The sequence below is a fragment of the Rhinoderma darwinii genome, chromosome 2 (genome assembly GCF_050947455.1).
Source record: "Rhinoderma darwinii isolate aRhiDar2 chromosome 2, aRhiDar2.hap1, whole genome shotgun sequence".
Lineage (NCBI taxonomy): Eukaryota > Metazoa > Chordata > Amphibia > Anura > Rhinodermatidae > Rhinoderma > Rhinoderma darwinii.
The window spans coordinates 323,140,981-323,159,049 of record NC_134688.1 but is presented as its reverse complement, the minus strand read 5'-3'; the positions used below and the strand labels follow the sequence as shown (position 1 = coordinate 323,159,049).

General features: G+C 44.0%; 1 protein-coding gene across 11 annotated transcripts in view; it reads right to left on the bottom strand.

Moving 5' to 3' along the window:
• Window positions 1-18,069, bottom strand: part of ZC3H11A (zinc finger CCCH-type containing 11A) — a 212,637-nt gene that overhangs the window by 145,370 nt on the left and 49,198 nt on the right. For 9 of the 11 annotated variants that reach the window (XM_075853611.1, XM_075853614.1, XM_075853604.1 and 6 more), the window contains one exon: window positions 7,637-7,756. In XM_075853611.1, the coding sequence (XP_075709726.1) occupies window positions 7,637-7,756 (120 nt within the window). Of the gene's footprint in view, window positions 1-3,925; window positions 4,145-7,636; window positions 7,757-16,427; window positions 16,449-18,069 lie in introns of those variants that run through there. The other 2 variants (XM_075853612.1, XM_075853613.1) reach the window with 2 other exon arrangements.

Here is an 18,069-nt window from a genome sequence, read left to right as displayed (position 1 = left end):
CAGACTCATTTTTAGGTCCAGTAGAATTTCACTAAATACCCCACATTGTCATTTGCTGGACCCCACAGGTGGGCCCTGTAGATGCAGCGGAGATGAGGAAACTTTAGGGCCTTGTGCGGCTTATAGGGCAAGTGAAGAATTCAAAGATTAGGCAATACTGGAGCGCAGATATTTTGTATAATACCCAATTATCCCGGCCTGTGTATAAAGGATTGGTTCAAAGCGTACCACACCAATCCATGGATTATTCATTCACCCCATTATTACATCATCCTATTTATGACCTGTTGCACTCTGCCCAGCTTACATATACCCTGATGTACTCCGCCCAGCTTACATATACCCTGATGTACTCCGCCTAGCTTACATATGCCTTGATGCACTCCGCCAAGTTTACATATACCCTGATGTACTCCGCCTAGCTTACATATGCCTTGATGCACTCCGCCAAGCTTTCATATACCCTGATGTACTGCGCCCAGCTTACATATACCCTGATGTACTTCGCGCAGCTTACATATACCCTGATGTACTCCGCACAGCTTACATATACCCTGATGTACTCCGCACAGCTTACATATACCCTGATGTACTCCACACAGCTTACATATATCCTGATGTACTCCGCACAGCTTACATATATCCTGATGTACTCCGCACAGGTTACATATATCCTGATGTACTACGCACAGCTTACATATATCCTGATGTACTCCACAGTTTACATATACCCTGATATACTCCGCACAGCTTACATATATCCTGATGTACCCGCACATATTACATATATCCTGATTTACTCCTCACAGCTTACATATGCCCTGATACCACATATGGGGTATTCTGGAGAACCCACTTAACAATTTATGGGATGTGTGTCTACGGTGGTACAAGCTGGGCACAACTCATTGGCCACTGAAATAGCATATCTGTGGAAAACAGCAATTTTCAATCTGCAACATCTATTGTTTACTCATTTTTGCAAAACACTTGTGCGGTCAAAATGCTCACTACACCCCTAGATCAATTCTTTGAGGGATCTAGTTTCCAAAACGGGGTAATTTTTCTGGAGTACCACTGTACTGGTACTATAGCTCAATGCAACAGAGTGTCAAAAAACGAATCTTATAAAATCTCCACTCCAAATACTAAATGGCGCTCCTTCCCTTTAGAGCCTAGCTGTGTGTCCAAATAGCAGTTTATGACCACGTGTGAGGTATTTCCCTACTCTGAAGAAGTTGCTTTACAAATGTTACGGTGCTTTTTCTCCTTTATTTGTTGAGAAAATGAAACATTTTTACCTAAAGCTATGTCTTAGTGGAAAAAAATGAAATTTTTCATGTTTACTGCCCAATTCTAATGAAATCTATGAAACACCTGGGGGGGGGGGGTCAAAATACTCACTACACCCCTAGTTGAATTCCTCTAGGGGTTTAGTTTCCCAAACTGAGTCACTTTTGGGGGGTTTCCACTGAACTGGTACCTTTAGGAGCTTTACAAATGCGACATGGTGCCGAGAAATCAAACCAGCAAAATCTCTACTTCAAAAGCTAAATGGCGTGCCTTCCCTTCAGAGTCCTGCCGCTTGCCCAAACAGCAGTTTATGACCACATGTTGGGTATTTCTGTACTCTGGAGAAGTTGCTTTACAAATGTTGGGGTGCTTTTCCTCATTTATTTGTTGAAAAAAAAAATAATTTTGAGGTAAAGCTACATCTTATTGGAAAATAATGTAATTTTTCATTTTCACTGCCCAATACTAATGAAATCTATGAAACACCTGTGGGGTCAAAATGCTCACTACACCCCTAGATGAATTCCTCAAAGGGTATAGTTTCCCAAATGGAGTCACCTCTTCTAACCTGACATGGCGCCTGAAATATAATTTAAGAAAAGGAAGATCCAAAAATCCTCTAGGTGCTCCTTTGCTTCGGAGGCCGTTGTTTCAGTCCAGTAGCGCACAAGGGCCACATGTGGGATATTTCTAAAAACTTCAGAATCAGGGCAATAAATATTCAGTTGTGTTTCTCTGGTAAAAACTTTCAGTATTACAGGAAAAATGGATTAAAATGGAATTTCTGCAAAAAAAAAAATGAAATTTGCAAATTTCCCTTCCACTTTGCTTTAATTCCTGTGAAACGCATAAAGGGTTAAGAAACTTTCTAAATGCTGTTTTGAGTACTTTAAGGGGTGCAGTTTTTAAAATGGGGTGATTTGTGGGGGTTCTTAATATATAAGGCCCTCAAAGCCACTTCAGAACTGAACAGGTCCCTAAAAAAATAGGCTTTTGAAATTTTCTTGAAAATGTGAGAAATTGCTGCTAAACTTATAAGCCTTGTAAGGTCCTAAAAAAATAAAAGGATGTTCAAAAAACGATGCCAATCTAAAGTAGACATATGGGAAATGTTAGCTAGTAACTATTTTGTGTGGTATAACCATCTGTCTTACAAGCAGATACATTTGAATTTAGAAAATGCTAATTTTTTGCAAATTTTCTCTAAATTTTGGAGTTTTTCACACAAAAACATTGAATATATCGACCAAATTTTTTCACTAACTTAAAGTACAATATGTCACGAGAAAACAATCTCAGAATCACTTGGATAGGTAAAAGCATTCCAGAGTTATTACCACATAAAGTGACGTGTCAGATTTAAAAAATGAGGCTGTGTCATAAGGTCCATGAGTGACTTTCCTTAAGGGGTTAAAGGACCAGTGTCACGAAAAAAAATTTTTTTAGATCAATTTGATTTTAGTGTTTTATAAAACATTTTTTTATTTGTGTGTTTGTGTTTTACTTTTTTTTATTTTTTCTACCCTATGGGGGCTGCCATTTTTCTTCCATCTCTGTATGTGTCGATTAACGACACATACAGACATGGAATACGGCACATACAGTCCCATAGTGAATGCGAACGGGGCCCGTTCCATCCACTATGCTGTACGCCGTCTGTGTGGGAACGGCGCATGCGCCGCTCCCACACAGTCCAAGTTGAACTGTGCGACGTCCGGCGCCATTTTCCTGTGGACCGGAAGTCGCGGCCGGACAGTAAGATTACTACTTCCGGTCGCGGCTTCCGGACTTGTGCACTTGGAGCGGAGGTAGCAGACGGAGCGGACGGACCGGAGGGAGCGGCAGCGGCTGGCGCAGGTAAGTTATTTCTGTGTATGTAAGTGTTTTACTGTGTGTTTACTACTGTATGTAAACCTACTACACTGTGTGTTAGCTCAAAAAATGGCGACACACAGTGTAGGAGGTTTGACCATTCAATCCCGTCGTTTCTCCCAGCACTAGCCAGGATAAAGGAGGGGGGATTCTGAGAGCTCTCTAGAGCGAGTGAGTTTTCTCAAATTTTGCAGCATAAAGCAATGTGGTTACTTTACCACATGCAACACTGCAATTTTGGGAATTGCTCCATCTAGTGACCAGCGCTGGGAAATATTATAAATTAGAATCTAATTTATAATATTTCCTGACTCGTGAAAAAAATTAGAACAATGTTTAATCACCTATACACTAATTGTTTAACTAAAAAAATACATTTTTTTCTAGCGACAATTTCCCTTTAAGATAACATTTTTTAACTAAAATAATAAAATCTTAATCACTATTTATTATATAACAATTGGAAGTCAAATAAATTTTTAAACACCACACAGACACATTTTAATCTAACGGTTGTAATTATTCGTACAATTATTTGTATTGTATTTATATGTATGTTTACCAGATTTGACCTGTATACCTGACCCGGTAGTTTTTACCTCAAACCGACCTTTAACTCGGTTATTTAACCGACACCCCACCCACCTATTCATTTGTATTCTACCTGAGGAAGAAACCGGTCCGGTTTCGAAACAGTCCGCTGTTAAACAGTCTGCTGTTGTTTTATATACCTGCACCAATAAACCTTTCAACTACTCACCTTGTCTCCATCCATGAGACAAATGGATCGTATTCATCACGGATGACATTCCCATCGGCAGCGCCTGGAAAATACCCGTTCGTTCTTCTTTTTATCCCGTCCATATCAGTATTGAGACTTCTTGTCAAGCTCTCAAACCGGGTCCTGGGCTGCAACCGAACTTCATTACCACTATACAGTCGAGGTATCTTGGATTCTGCTCCACTGGATGTTATGCTCCTAGCATAACCGCACAAGGTTAGCATCACTTGCACTCTGCTCACACCCGTATACACAGTTTCATGCACTATTGTGCGCTTTGTTGTTTTTTCTGTCATTGTCTAATCTTTTGCCTGGGCATACGACAGGGCTCGGGAGTGAATGAGCACCATGTGCGTTTGCGGCCTAATTTGGCGTTTTACACAGCAATGGTTCACAATTGCAGAGGCTCTGCGGTCAAATAATAACCCCCTGAGAAATTACCCCATTTTGGAAACTACACCCCTAAAAGCATTTATCAAGAAATGTAGTGAGTGTTCAACCCTACAACTGATTTTCAGAAATGAATGCGCTTTGGAGGATACCAAGTAAAAATTGCAATTTTTCAACTGATATGCCGTTTCAGTGCACAATTTCTTGTGCCACTGGAGAATTGTACCCCATAAATTGTAAATGGAAAGGTATCATACATTTAATTTTTTCCCTATTTTATGTGTTTTTATTTTTTTAAATGTCAGATTTAAATAAATTTGATTTTTTTAAAACATTTTTATTAATACTTTCTTATTATTATGGGGGCTGCTATTTTTTTAATGTGTATATGTGCCTCTTCACAACACATACACAGATGCTATATGGCAGCTACAGGGCATAGGAGAGTAGGGTCGGGAGCTGACCCCAACTCCTGTGCTTCTACCGTTCTGACTGAACTGTGCATGCTCTCTGGCATGCGCATTTTACAGCGGTGTGGTGGAGCTCCATGATGCGCCAGAATTAATAACTATTTATATTTCTGGTGCATTTCTTGGTCCCATGCGCCACAATAGTAACTACAGTTCATTGACCTCTAGTTTCTATTGCGGCACAGGGGAGGAGACAGAAGTCTGCTGTAGGTTTGTATAAGATTTTTTATTTTTCATATTACTAACTTTATTTTTTCTTGTTTTGCAGATTCCGCTGGACCTATTGGACTTCGTTTTAGATTCGGTGGACTACTGCGATGATCCAGTTTTTTTCTGTTTGTTTTTTTAAATAAATAAAATGATTAACGAGGGTCTTGTGGGGATCTCGTTTCAATAAAAAAATATTTTCTTATGCCTCTGTTTTTTAATATTTTATTAGCGCCTTAGTAATGGCAGTGGTCTGTTGGACAGCGTCCATCACTAAGGCTTAGGGTATGTTCACACGGCCTATTTACGGATGTAATTCGGGCGTTTTAAACCCCGAATTACGTCCGAAATTACGGCTTGAAAGCGTTGACAAACATCTGCCCATTGAAAGCAATGGGCTGACATTTGTCTGTTCACACGAGGCGTATATTTACACGTCGCTATCAAAAGACGGCGCGTAAATAGACGCCCGCACCAAAGAAGTGTCATGTCACTTCTTCAGACGTAAATGGAGCCGTTTTCCATGGACTCCATGGAAAACCAGCTCCAGTTACGAACGTAATGGACGCGGCGTTCAAGCGCCTGCACATGCCGTTACGGCTGAAATGACGGGGCTGTTTTCTCCTGGAACCAGCCCCGTAATTTCGGCCGTTACGGAGGCTGCCGTGTGAACATAGCCTTAGCGTTAGTGCTAGCCTTTTTACGGTCTAACCCCCCCCCCCCCCATTATTATTCCGGTACATACCGCCACCAGGAGAACCTGGAAGAGATGGGTACAATCCAGGAGTGAAAATCAGGCACTGGGGCAGCCACAGGCTGGTATTATAAGGCCGTGAAGGGCCAAAAGACATGGCCCGTCCCACCCTTGTAATGCTAGGCTGCTTTATTGTATCTGGCGGATTATGAAAGGGGGGGGGGGGGCACGTCGTTTTTTTTGTTTTGTTTTTTTAAATTGACAAAAACTACACGGCTTTTTTATGGCTCTCAGAATGTGGTGAAACAAAATAAAAAAATAATTTTTAATAAATCGTTTTTGCTTTGTAAAAGTAGCAAAACATAAAAAAAAACTATATAAATTTGGTATCACCGTAATCGTATTGTCGTTTTTACCGAACAGTGGAAGCTATAAAAACGAAATCCAAAAATCAGTGGAGGAATGTTAGTTTTTTTTTTTTTCCAATTTTAGCCGGAAAATAAATTTTTTCCAGTTTCCCTGTACATCATTAAATGGTACTTTAAATGGTGCCAATAGAAACTACAACTCCTCCTGCAAAAAATAAGCCCTCACACCCCTCTATTGACAGAAAAAAAACAATAGAAAAAACAGTTGGCTCCTGGAAGGCGGGGAGTAAATAACAAAAATTAAAAAGCAAAAAATGGCTCATTCCAGAAAGGGTTAATTAATTTCTAATGAAAAAACACATGGGGGTTTGTTTTACGACTTGACCTCAGAGCCCTGCAATTCTGGGTCAATACCGTGAAAATTACCAAAATAGGCCTCAAATGCGCATGGTGCTCTTCACTTCTGAGCCCTTTCATATGTCCAGGCAAATGATAAATGCCTTGAGGGGTGTAGTTTCCAAAATGGGGTCACTTTTTGGGGGCTTCCACTGTACTCTGGTACCTAAGGGGTTTAGCAAATGAGACATGGCGCCCAAAAAAAAAAGTTAATTCTTACCAAAGAAAAACTGTGGGGTCAAAAACGTCTCTTAAATTGCTCAAGTGTTGCCAAAATAAAGTACAGACGGAAAAATATATTTAATAAAAAAAATGTGTACAATATGTATGTACATGTGACATATTGCAGTTCATTTACGCAAATCTACTTTTAGCACCTAAATAAAAAGTACATGTGACGAAAAACCAATATCAGAATTACTTGGATATGCAAAACTTTTTGAAAAATCTGGCTTGGTAATTAAGGGGTTAAAGGAGTTTCATTTAATTGATTTCACTTAATGTGTAAGGCTTCGTTCACATCTGCGTTGGGGTCCCGTTCTGACGTTCCGTCGGAGGTTTCCGTCAGAACGGGACCCTGAGCAGAGACACAAACTGACACCGACCGAAACCAGAAGTTTCCGTTTCCATCACCATTGATTTCAGTGGTGACGGATCCGATGCCCATGGTTTCCGTTAGTGTCTGCTGTGCACCGAACCCGTCGTTTTGGTGGAAGCGATAGCACTACGCTATTGCTTCTGGCAACGACGGTCTGGTGTACAACAGACACAAACGGAAACCATGGGCACCGGATCCGTCACCATTGAAATCAACGGTGATGGAAACAGACACCTCTGGTTTCCGTCGGTGTCAGTTTGTGTCTCTGCTCAGGGTCCCGTTTTGACGGAAACCTCCGACGGAACGTCAGAACGGGACCCCAACGCAGATGTGAACGAAACCTCATCTATACATTGTACATCATGCAGTGAGAAACGTAACTATTTCTAAGGGTGCAAAAGGTGTGATAATGAATATTCCAAAGAGTACATTATTTATAGGAACGGTCATATTTTTAGATATTATTACATATATTTAACATAACACAATACAGACCAGAAGTAAATCCAATCAGCAACGCAAAATAATTCCACATTTAGCCATTACTTATCGATTTTTAGCACTTACATCAATTTCCATATGGCGAAACTTGCAGATCTGGCGAAAACACCGCCCTTCCTGCCACAAACTGCAAACCATTTCATTTCCTAAGGCCGCCTCACAGTGGCGGAAAGCACAACTGTCTCCCTGTGGAAATGGGAAAAAAAACGATTGATCTAATGATGAAAAGAAAGGAATGCGTAAATTATGTTCACACAAAGTGGATACGCTGCAAATTTTCTGTCCGGGTTTTCAGGCAGAAAATCTACAGCGCATTAAAGTAGCAGCAAAGTAGATGAGATTTATTTAAAGAGGCTCTGTCACCAGATTATAAATGCCCTATCTCCTACATAATCTGATTGGCGCTGTAATGTAGATAACAACAGTTGTTTTTATTTTGAAAAACTATCATTTTTGAGCACGTTATGAGCAATTTTAGATTTATGCTAATTAGTTTCTTAATAGACAACTGGGCGTGTTTTTACTTTTTACCAACTGGGCGTTGTGAAAAGAAGTGTATGACGCTGACCAATCAGTGACAAATCAGCATGATACACTTCTCATTGTTCCAGCCCAGCTTCTTTCACTGCACACACTGTAACAATGGGCTGGAACAATGAGAAGTGTATGACGCTGATTGGTCACCGATTGGTCAGCGTCATACACTCCTCTGTACAAAACCCAGTTGGTCAAAAGTAAAAACACGCCCAGTATTAAGAAACTAATTCGCATAAATCTAAAATTGCTCATAACTTGCTCAAAAATTATAGTTTTTCAAAATAAAATCCACTGCTGTTATCTACATTACAGCGCCAATCACATTATGTAGGAAATAGGGCACTTATAATCTGGTGACAGAGCCTCTTTAAAGAGGCTCTGTCACCAGATTTTGCAACCCCCTATCTGCTATTGCAGCAGATAGGCGCTGCAATGTAGATTACAGTAAAGTTTTTATTTTTTTTAAAACGAGCATTTTTGGCCAAGTTATAACCATTTTTGTAGTTATGCAAATGAGGCTTGCAAAAGTCCAAGTGGGTGTGTTTAAAAGTAAAAGTCCAAGTGGGTGTGTATTAGGTGCGTACATCGGGGCGTTTTTAATACTTTTACTAGCTGGGCGCTCTGATGAGAAGTATCATCCACTTCTCTTCACAACGCCCAGCTTCTGGCAGTGCAGACACAGCGTGTTCTCGAGAGATCACGCTGTGACGTCACTCACAGGTCCTGCATCGTGTCAGACGAGCGAGGACACATCGGCACCAGAGGCTACAGATGATTCTGCAGCAGCATCGGCGTTTGCAGGTAAGTCGATGTAGCTACTTACCTGCAAATGCTGATGCTGCTGCAGAATCAACTGTAGCCTCTGGTGTCGACACTATGCAGGACCTGTGAGTGACGTCACAGATCTGCACTGCCAGAAGCTGGGCGTTCTGAAGAGAAGTGGATGATACTTCTCATCAGAGCGCCCAGCTAGTAAAAGTAGTAAACACGCCCCGATGTACACACATAATACACGCCCAGTTGTACTTTTGCAAGCCTCATTTGCATAAATACAAAAATGGTCATAACTTGGCCAAAAATGCTCGTTTTTTAAAAATAAAAACGTTTCTGAAATCTACATTGCAGCGCCGATCTGCTGCAATAGGAGATAGGGGTTGCAAAATCTGGTGACAGAGCCTCTTTAAAGAGCCTCTGTCACTAGTTAAGTAATGCCCTATCTCCTAACTAATCTAATAGGCGCTGTCACACTGATAATACTAGTGAAAATTGTGTCTCAAAGCATTTATTATTTTAAAAGTGATGAGCTTTTTCCTAAATATGTAAATGAGCCTTTATTAAACCACTGGTAGGTCATAGCAGCGATTCTCCTAAGGTGGAGATACCTCCCAGGCAATGACGCTGTACAATCAGAATGAAGCTTCTTCACACAGTGTGAAAACTAAAGCTGGAGGGAAGAAAAAACACATTTAAAAAAAGCCATATCTCGGGCTGTGGACCACCTAGAACAGCAGTTCTGGTGGCATATGAAAGAGGAGATTCTTGAAGAGGCTCTGTCACCAGATTTTCCAACCCCTATCTCCTATTGCAGCAGATCGGCGCTGCAATGTAGATTACAGTAACTTTTTTTTTCTTTTCAAAAATGAGCATTTTTGGCCAAGTTATGACCATTTTTATATTTATGCAAATGAGCCTCTCTTAAGTACAACTGGGCGTGTTTAAAGTTATGTACAAGTGGGCGTGTATTGTGTGTGTGTAACATCTGGGCGTTTTTACTTGTTTTACTAGCTGGGCGTTGTGAATAGAAGTGTATGATGCTGACGAATCAGCATCATCCACTTCTCTTCGTTAACACCCAGCTTCTGGCAGTGCACAGACACACAGCGTGTCCTCGCGAGATCATGCTGTCACGTCACTTCCTCCCCCAGGTCCTGCATCGTGTCTGACGAGCGAGTACACATCGGCACAAGAGGCTACATCGACTTAAATGCAAACGACGATGCTGCTGCAGAATCAACTGTATCCTCTGTCGCCTGGTGCCGATGTGTCCTCGCTCGTCCGACACGATGCAGGACCTGGGGCAGGAAGTGACGTCACAGCGTGATCTCTCGAGAACACGCTGTGTGTCTGTGCACTGCCAGAAGCTGGGTGTTAACGAAGAGAAGTGGATGATGCTGATTCGTCAGCATCATACACTTCTATTCACAACGCCCAGCTAGTAAAACAAGTAAAAACGCCCAGATGTTACACACACAATACACGCCCACTTGTACATAGCTTTAAACACACCCAGTTGTAATTAAGAAAGGCTCATTTGCATAAATATAAAAATGGTCATAACGTGGCCAAAAATGCTCGTTTTTGAAAAAAACAAAAACGTTACTGTAATCTACATTGCAGCGCCGATCTGCTGCAATACGAGATAGGGGTTTGAAAATCTGGCGACAGAGCTTCTTTAAGGAAGCTGTATACATAAGATCAGGCTGTGTTGCTGGGTAACGAAGGGGAAGAAGCTGTATGAGGACTGGACAGCATCATACAGAAGACATTACACCACCCAGAATGAAAAGAGAGAGCAACCTCCTATTTGGCTATTAGAGCCACATTAGCATATTTAGAAAAAGTTCATAACTTTTAAAAAAATAAACTTTTTTTTAAACAAATCACAGTTAGCATCATAGCGCCTATTAGGCCTTATTCCCACAACAGGGTCCGAGTGTCGGCCTATAAAATCGGCAGTTTTTCCCGGCATGTTTTGACCCGTTCTGCATCTGTTTTTTTAATCGGATGAATTTCATTTGTAAATTTTTTCCACACACTTCCCCCTGTAGATAATGCCACACACTGCCCTCTGTAGGTAGTGCCCCACAGCCCCCTCTGTAAGAAGTGCCCCACAGCCCCCCTGTAGGAAGTGCCCCACAGCCCCCCCCCCCGTAGGTAGTGGCACACAGACCCCCCCCCCCCCCCGTACGTAGTGGCACACAGCCCCCCTGTAGGTAGTGGCACACAGTCCCCCTGTAGGTAGTGGCACACAGTCCCCCTGTATGTAATGGCACACAGCTCCCCCCCCCCCCCCGTAGGTAATGCCAAACAGCCCCCACGTAGTTAATGCCACACAGCCCCCTGTAGGTAATGGCACACAGCTCCCCCCCCCCCCCCCCGTAGGTAATGCCAAACAGCCCCCACGTAGTTAATGCCACACAGCCCCCTACAGGTAGATCTACACAGGACCCCCCCCCCCCCCGCTAGATGGCACTCCCCCTACCTGTCTGTAGATCGCGCCACCGTTCCAGGAGAAGTCCCTGACTTCAATGTCCATATATGGACGCCGTGAAGTCAGGGACTTCTGCTGGAGCGGAATCCCTAGCCACAGCGCTGCCAAAGCTGTGGCCAGGGATTGGCGATTCCGCTCCCACAGGGAGCAAAAAAAGATACCTTCCTCCTCCTCACATGCACTTCGCACTGTGGGGAGGAGGAGAGAGGACGAGCGACGGAAGACACGGCCGTCACTTGGAGCACATTAAAGTGATGGCCGTGTATTACCCGGCCCCATAGACTTCTATGGGGGCAGAGCAAACGGCCGAAAATAGGGAATGTCCCATGTTTTGACGGCTGGGTTTCCCGAGCCGTCAAAAAAAAACGATCGTGTGAATAGCCCCATCAGGGGTCTATTGTTCCTACTGCAGCCGTGTGACGGCCGTTTTTTGAACGGCTGTGAAACCCTGTCATATGCATAAGGGCTTAGACTAGTTAGGAGATATGGAATTAATAAACTGGTAACAGAGCCTCTTTAACCCCTTAATGGCCTGCCTATTTTAGACCTTAATGACCAAGCTATTATTTACGTTTTCCTATCGTCGCTTTCTAAGAGCTATAACTTTTTTATTTTTGTGTCGACAGATGTTTAAGGTCTTGTTTTTTGCAGGACAAGTTGAATTTTTTTTAATAGCACCATTTTGGGGTGCATATAGTTTAGTGATTAACATTTTTGTGGGGGTAATGGAAAAACAAAAACAAATTTCGCCACACTTTTTTGCATCTTAGATTTACGCCGTTTACTGTGTGGTATAAATAACATAGTAACTTGATTCAGTGGGTCATTACGATTGTGGCGATACCAAATTTAAATAGATTTTGTATGTTTTACTACTTTTACACAGTAAACACTTTTTTCAAGATTATTTGTTTTTGTGTTGCCATGTTTTAACCCTTTAGTGACCACAAATACGCCTTTTCACGGCGATCACTAAGGGGTTTTAGGCTAAGGCGCCGCCTTTTCACGGCAACGCTTTAGCCTAATGGAGCGCCAAAATAAATGATTAAAGCTCCGTTCTCTCAGCTACTCTTAGCTGAGGGTACAGAGCAACAACCAGAGACGAGTGGTCTCTGGTCACATGATCACCGTGATTCGTTAAATCATGGCGGTCACTGCAAAGCGGTGGATCGTTACCCTTTCGCTCTCCTGGAATAACTCCTTAGAGAGGAGAGAGAAAGGGTAATTAGTGTTTTCCAGTGCACCCCAGATGTATCCACACCCCACAACAACCATCAGGGACCGTTCTGACTGGTCCCTGATCAGGTGATCTCTGTGATAAAATCACAGAGATCAGACCGTTATTATTTGTTTTGTTTTTTTTTATTATTTTATTTTCCATTTTAAAAAAACATGAAAGGTAATACTGCAGACATGAGTAGCACATACATCGGCTCACAGGCCAGTATATTCAGGTACAGTAAATGGGAAAAAACAGCATCGAGCAAAAGAAACCGATACCAGAGAAAATCAACCTATGCATCCTGATCCAGCAGCCATGCATAGCGACCTGTAAGAAAACAGGACATAAAGAGAGAGAAGCAAAGAAAAGGGAAGCTGAGGGAAAAGAGGAAGGGTAGCGGACTGGCATAACACCAGACAAAATAATTAAAACTCAGGAGGCAATAATGGTCTGAAACTCCACAGAAGATTGAAATTTGATCCAATGCCGCCAAGTTTTGAGGAATTTAGCATGGGTCCCTCTCATGGATGCCGTGAGATCCTCCATTCTTATAATCTCCTGGATCTTGCCGAACCACATACCCAACGACGGAGGACAAGATTGTCTCCACAGCACGGGAACGCATGCTCTAGCTGCATTAACCAGATGACGAACCACTGAGCGTCTGTACGTGGATAATGGAACATCACACAGATGGAGCAAGAAGAAGGCCGGAGAACACGGAAGGGGGAAATACATAAACTTGGAGGAGATGCGCCACACCTCCGACCAAAAGTCTGTCAACTGCGGGGAGTCCCAAAAGATGTGTAAAATTGTGCCCACATGATCTCCACATCTCCAACGCAACGGTGAAACCGCAGGGATTAAAGCGTGCAATCTGGAGGGTACCCTATACCAGTGCGACAAAATCTTAAATCCCGCCTCCTGAAATTTGCTAGCGATGGAGGATTTGTGTGTTATTGTAAACAATCGATCTTTATGTTCCGCAGTAAATGAGAGATACAAGTCCCTCTCCCAACTAAGCAAATAAGGCGTGGAAAGATTGGATGGAGAAATCAGAAGAGCATAAAGTCGGGACAGTGAATGACGCACTGTGCCCGTGCAAAGAAGTTAAAAAGGGGAACTATCCCGAGAGTATGCCATCGGATTGGGTAAGAACGTGAGAAAATGTCGCAACTGAGTAACTTGCCAGAAGGTAAAGAAATGAGTCTGTCAGAGACTAACTGAGGGATAGACATCCAATTCCCATGCTGTATGAAATGAGCAGCATGTCCCATACCCACTCTCAACTAGTACTGGAAGGGACCCCATTCTTGTCCAGGGGGGGGGGGGGGGGGACAAAGGATTACCCAGAATAGGAAACAAGGGGGAGTGAGACGGGGAGATCTCCTTCCGGGGAAAGAGCCGGGACGAAACTGCCAAGGTGGGCCCAATAGTCGGATCTGTCCGCGCCGATAGGGGAATGTGTTTGCCCAACCAAGGCAGCACCTGCAGTGGGACAGCCAGGAAAGACTGTTCCATAGACACCCACTGTTTAACCTCAGTATGCCTAAACCAGTCCAAAATTTGTGACAAATGTGAGGCCTGATAGTAGGAGACAGTCCGGGAGATGAACACCGCCCCCACACTTCGCACGAAACAGCATGGAGCTGGCAATACGAGCCGGTTTCCCCACCCATACGAATCTATGGAGTAAGGACAGAAAAAATATTCATTTTAAATATTGCACACCGACCAAACCAGGTAAAGGTGTCCGACGTCCAGGAATACAAAAATCGCTCTTCACACGTTGAAGAAGCAGAGGGTAGTTCACCACATAAGGCGAGACAGATCACTGGAAAGCCGGACCCCCAAATATTTAAGCGAATCCCTCGACCATTTGAAGGAGACAGACAGATCCTCAACAAGAGACTGGAGCCTCCGACTTCTGATAGTTGATCTTGAAATTGGACAATATAGAGTATCTACTCATCTCCACCATTAGATTGGGCAAGGAAATCCTGGGTGCAGTAAGAAAAAAAGAGCAAATCATCCGAATATGCTGCGACCTTATGGGACCTCTTTCCCAAAGAAACGCCCGCTATGTTTGGGTTGGAGCGAATATGGCACAAAAAATGAAAATTAAGGGGGACAAGGGACAACCTTGCCTAGTACCATTTGAAATAGCAAAAGAGGAGGAGAAGTGACCATTAACCTCAACCCGGGCCGTGGGGGAGGAGTAGAGACTCAATATCCATTGCATCATATGAGTGCCTAGGCCAATATGCCATAAGGTGGCCAGCATAAGCATAAAGTCCCAGTTGACCCTGTCAAAGGCCTTCTCCGCGTCCGTGGACAGAAAGAACGTGGGCAGAGCAGAGGTCGCAGCTTGATGTATTAAATTGACCTCGTGGTATTATCCTGAGCTTCCCTAAGAGGCATAAAACCCACCTGGTCATCATGGATAACATTTTGTAAAAGCGGAATCATCCTATAAGCTAGAATTTTCGCAAACAACTTTAGATCTACGTTTAGCAAAGAAATAGGGCAGTAATTTTGGCACATGGAAGGGTCCTTTCCCCTCTTTGGGTATCACTAATGTAAGTCAGCAGCATATCTTGGGGAAGGGAACTCCCCTCAGTAAGTGAGTAGAAGGCGTGAAGGAAATGGGGAGAAAGCAGGTCCGAACAGGCCTTATAATATTGTAAAGGGAGGCCATCAGGGCCCAGCACCTTCCCCACTGGTGAGTCCTTCAATGCCCACGACAACTCCTCTAGGGAAATAGGAGCCTCCAGAGCAGAAATAGCCTTCATCCCTTCATACATTTCATCCCTGAGGTCTGAAGATATGACTCAATCCTCTCCAAATGGCTCCCCCGATCCGGGGACGAAGAGGCCCGAGGGAGATTATAGAGAGAGTGGTAGTAGGCACGGAAGGCCTCCGAGATGTCATGGGGAAGTTACAAACGCCGATTGTGGGAAGCTTGGAAATGAGGAACATAAGTAGGAGAACGGGTTTTCCTAAGTGCCCGCGCAAGGGTCCTACTCGGTTTGTTACTGAATTCATAAAAATGCCATCTGCATTTAGCGAAGGAAGCCCTAGGCTTGGAAAGGCAAAGCAAACGAACCTAAACCAGCAGCTGCACCAGCTCCGCCCCCACAACCCGGTCCAGGGAGGCCTTATTGGACTGTTCCAACAGAAGTATTCGGGACAAGAGATCCAACAAGTGTGCAGCCCGCTCCTTCTTCAGCTTAGAACCAATGCGAATGAAGGAACCGCGAACTACACACTTATGTGCCTCCCAAATGCAAAGAGGGTCAACCTCCGGAGAAACATTTGTGGCAAAATACTCTTGAAGGTCCCCTGCGTATATCAGACACCCCCGTCGAATCCTGCAGAAGCTATTCATTCAAGCGCCACTGCCAGGAGCGAGGGTGAACCGTTGGGAGAGAGCATGGTTAAGAGCATGATTAGAAAAGGTAATATCATCTATGGAGGCTGACGTGAGGCCGGAAAGACGTGCATGACGTAGAAAGAGAGTCTAGTCTGGAGTATGTGTTATGGGGGGCCGAAAAGAAAGTATAGTCTCTGGTCGACGGGTGCAACAACAATTAATTGGTGCTCATGCAACAACCGACGTATATGCCGATTGGCTGACCTAGATAAAGACTAGTGCCCTCGCGAGGAGTCTAAATTGGGATCTAAGGGGACATTCAAGTCCCCACCCGGTATTAGAGTACACTTCAAAAAGACATCCAACTTCACCAGGACCCTCTCTAGAAAGGCAACCTGACCAGAGTTAGGGAGATAATATGAGGCCAGTGTGAACAGAGAGTTAGCCAGCCTACCTTTCACGAAGAGATACCTTCCCGCTCCATCTGTGCGAGTCTCCACATGTTCCCAGGGGAGAGAGTGTGAAATCAAGATGGAGACCCCTTTAGTCTTAGAATCTGGGGACACGCTATGATACCAATCTGTATAATGTGAATCCGTGAGCTTCGGTATACAATCAGCCCGAAAGTGGGTCTCCTGAAGGAAGACGGAGAATGGAGGACCTCTTTTCCAGAATGTTCAGACCCTGCGCATTCGAGACGACAATAATTATGTTATACATAATGAGGGAGGCAGAAGAAAACAGAGAGGGGAGGGGAAGGAAAGCAAGAAAGAAAGAGACCCCTTAAGAGGGACAGAAGTAGTATCAGAACAATGGAACTAAACAGCCCCACTAAAAGCGGAGTACAAAACCCCTCAACAACTCATCGTGTGTTATGCCGCCCTCAGAATGAAAAATACCCTCCGACCACGACATAACACGGGACCCTAATGGGGAACGAAGAATGACAGCAATGCAAAAATATAAAACCTTCAAAGAATTACAAAATATACCAGGATTATCAAATTGAGCTCATGGAAACTCCGGACGCAACCGGCTAAGTACTGAACGGGGTTACCCGACTCACCTACTAAACACCACCTACCCCAGTATTCCCCTCTGAAGGGACTCCCCACTGCCTAGGACATCTCATGAGGTGCCACAATGACGAACTTAGGAACCCGAACCGGAAGATATCCGGAACCCCCACCCCCATAACCAACCTACCCGCCCCACTCCAACCCCCCTACATACTCAACCAGACCGGATAACACAAACATGGAACGGACACAAAAGTGGACGACTGCGGAGACCACCCTACCCCAGATTAAGTTAACATGTGCCGGCCAAGAGATAGAGAAATAGAAAACCCCCCCTTGCCAGTATACTGTGCAGAATATCCCATTCAGGATCACCACCAATACCAACAACTGCAACTCTTGAAGAACACTATAAAGGGGGAATAAGCACGAGAAACACTCAAACAGTGACCGAGGCCCAAATGGTGAGGGCTAGGTCATACAATTATAATGAGGTAAGTCAGTCTCTGCATGGGAAAACGCCGCACTGGAGTCTGCATCTCGGCTGTACCGTCCATGGAACGAGGCGGTATCGGACAAGCAGGATCCGGCTAGGGGCCTCACCTGGGAAAGAGCGACAATGGGGACTCTGTCCAATCCGGCATCCGCACCGGGGAGATCTCCAGGAACCGAAAGGCCTCCTCCAGATCATCCGAAGATCGAACAGCAAACGAATGCCCCTGTTTGTGGAGTATGATGTGGAAGGGGCGGCCCCACCTGTAGGTAGCGCCCGCCACTTTAGTGGCCTCCAGTAAAGTGCGTACCGATCTACACATGTAGAGAGTCAATCTGTAAAACATCCGGCAAAACGGTGACCTCTGAACCATTATAGGGTATGGCCCCCTTCTCCCAGTCGCTCAGTGCAATGTACTACTTCTGTTTGTAAAAGTGTACTCGGCATATGCCATCCTGTGGGCGGTCAACATCTCTGGCCCGTGGGCCTGCCAGTCTATACACCCTGTCCATTTCAATGGCCATATCTCGTGGTCTATCCTGGAGCTTGTTAAAGATATGAGTCACTGTATCGTATAGCCCTTC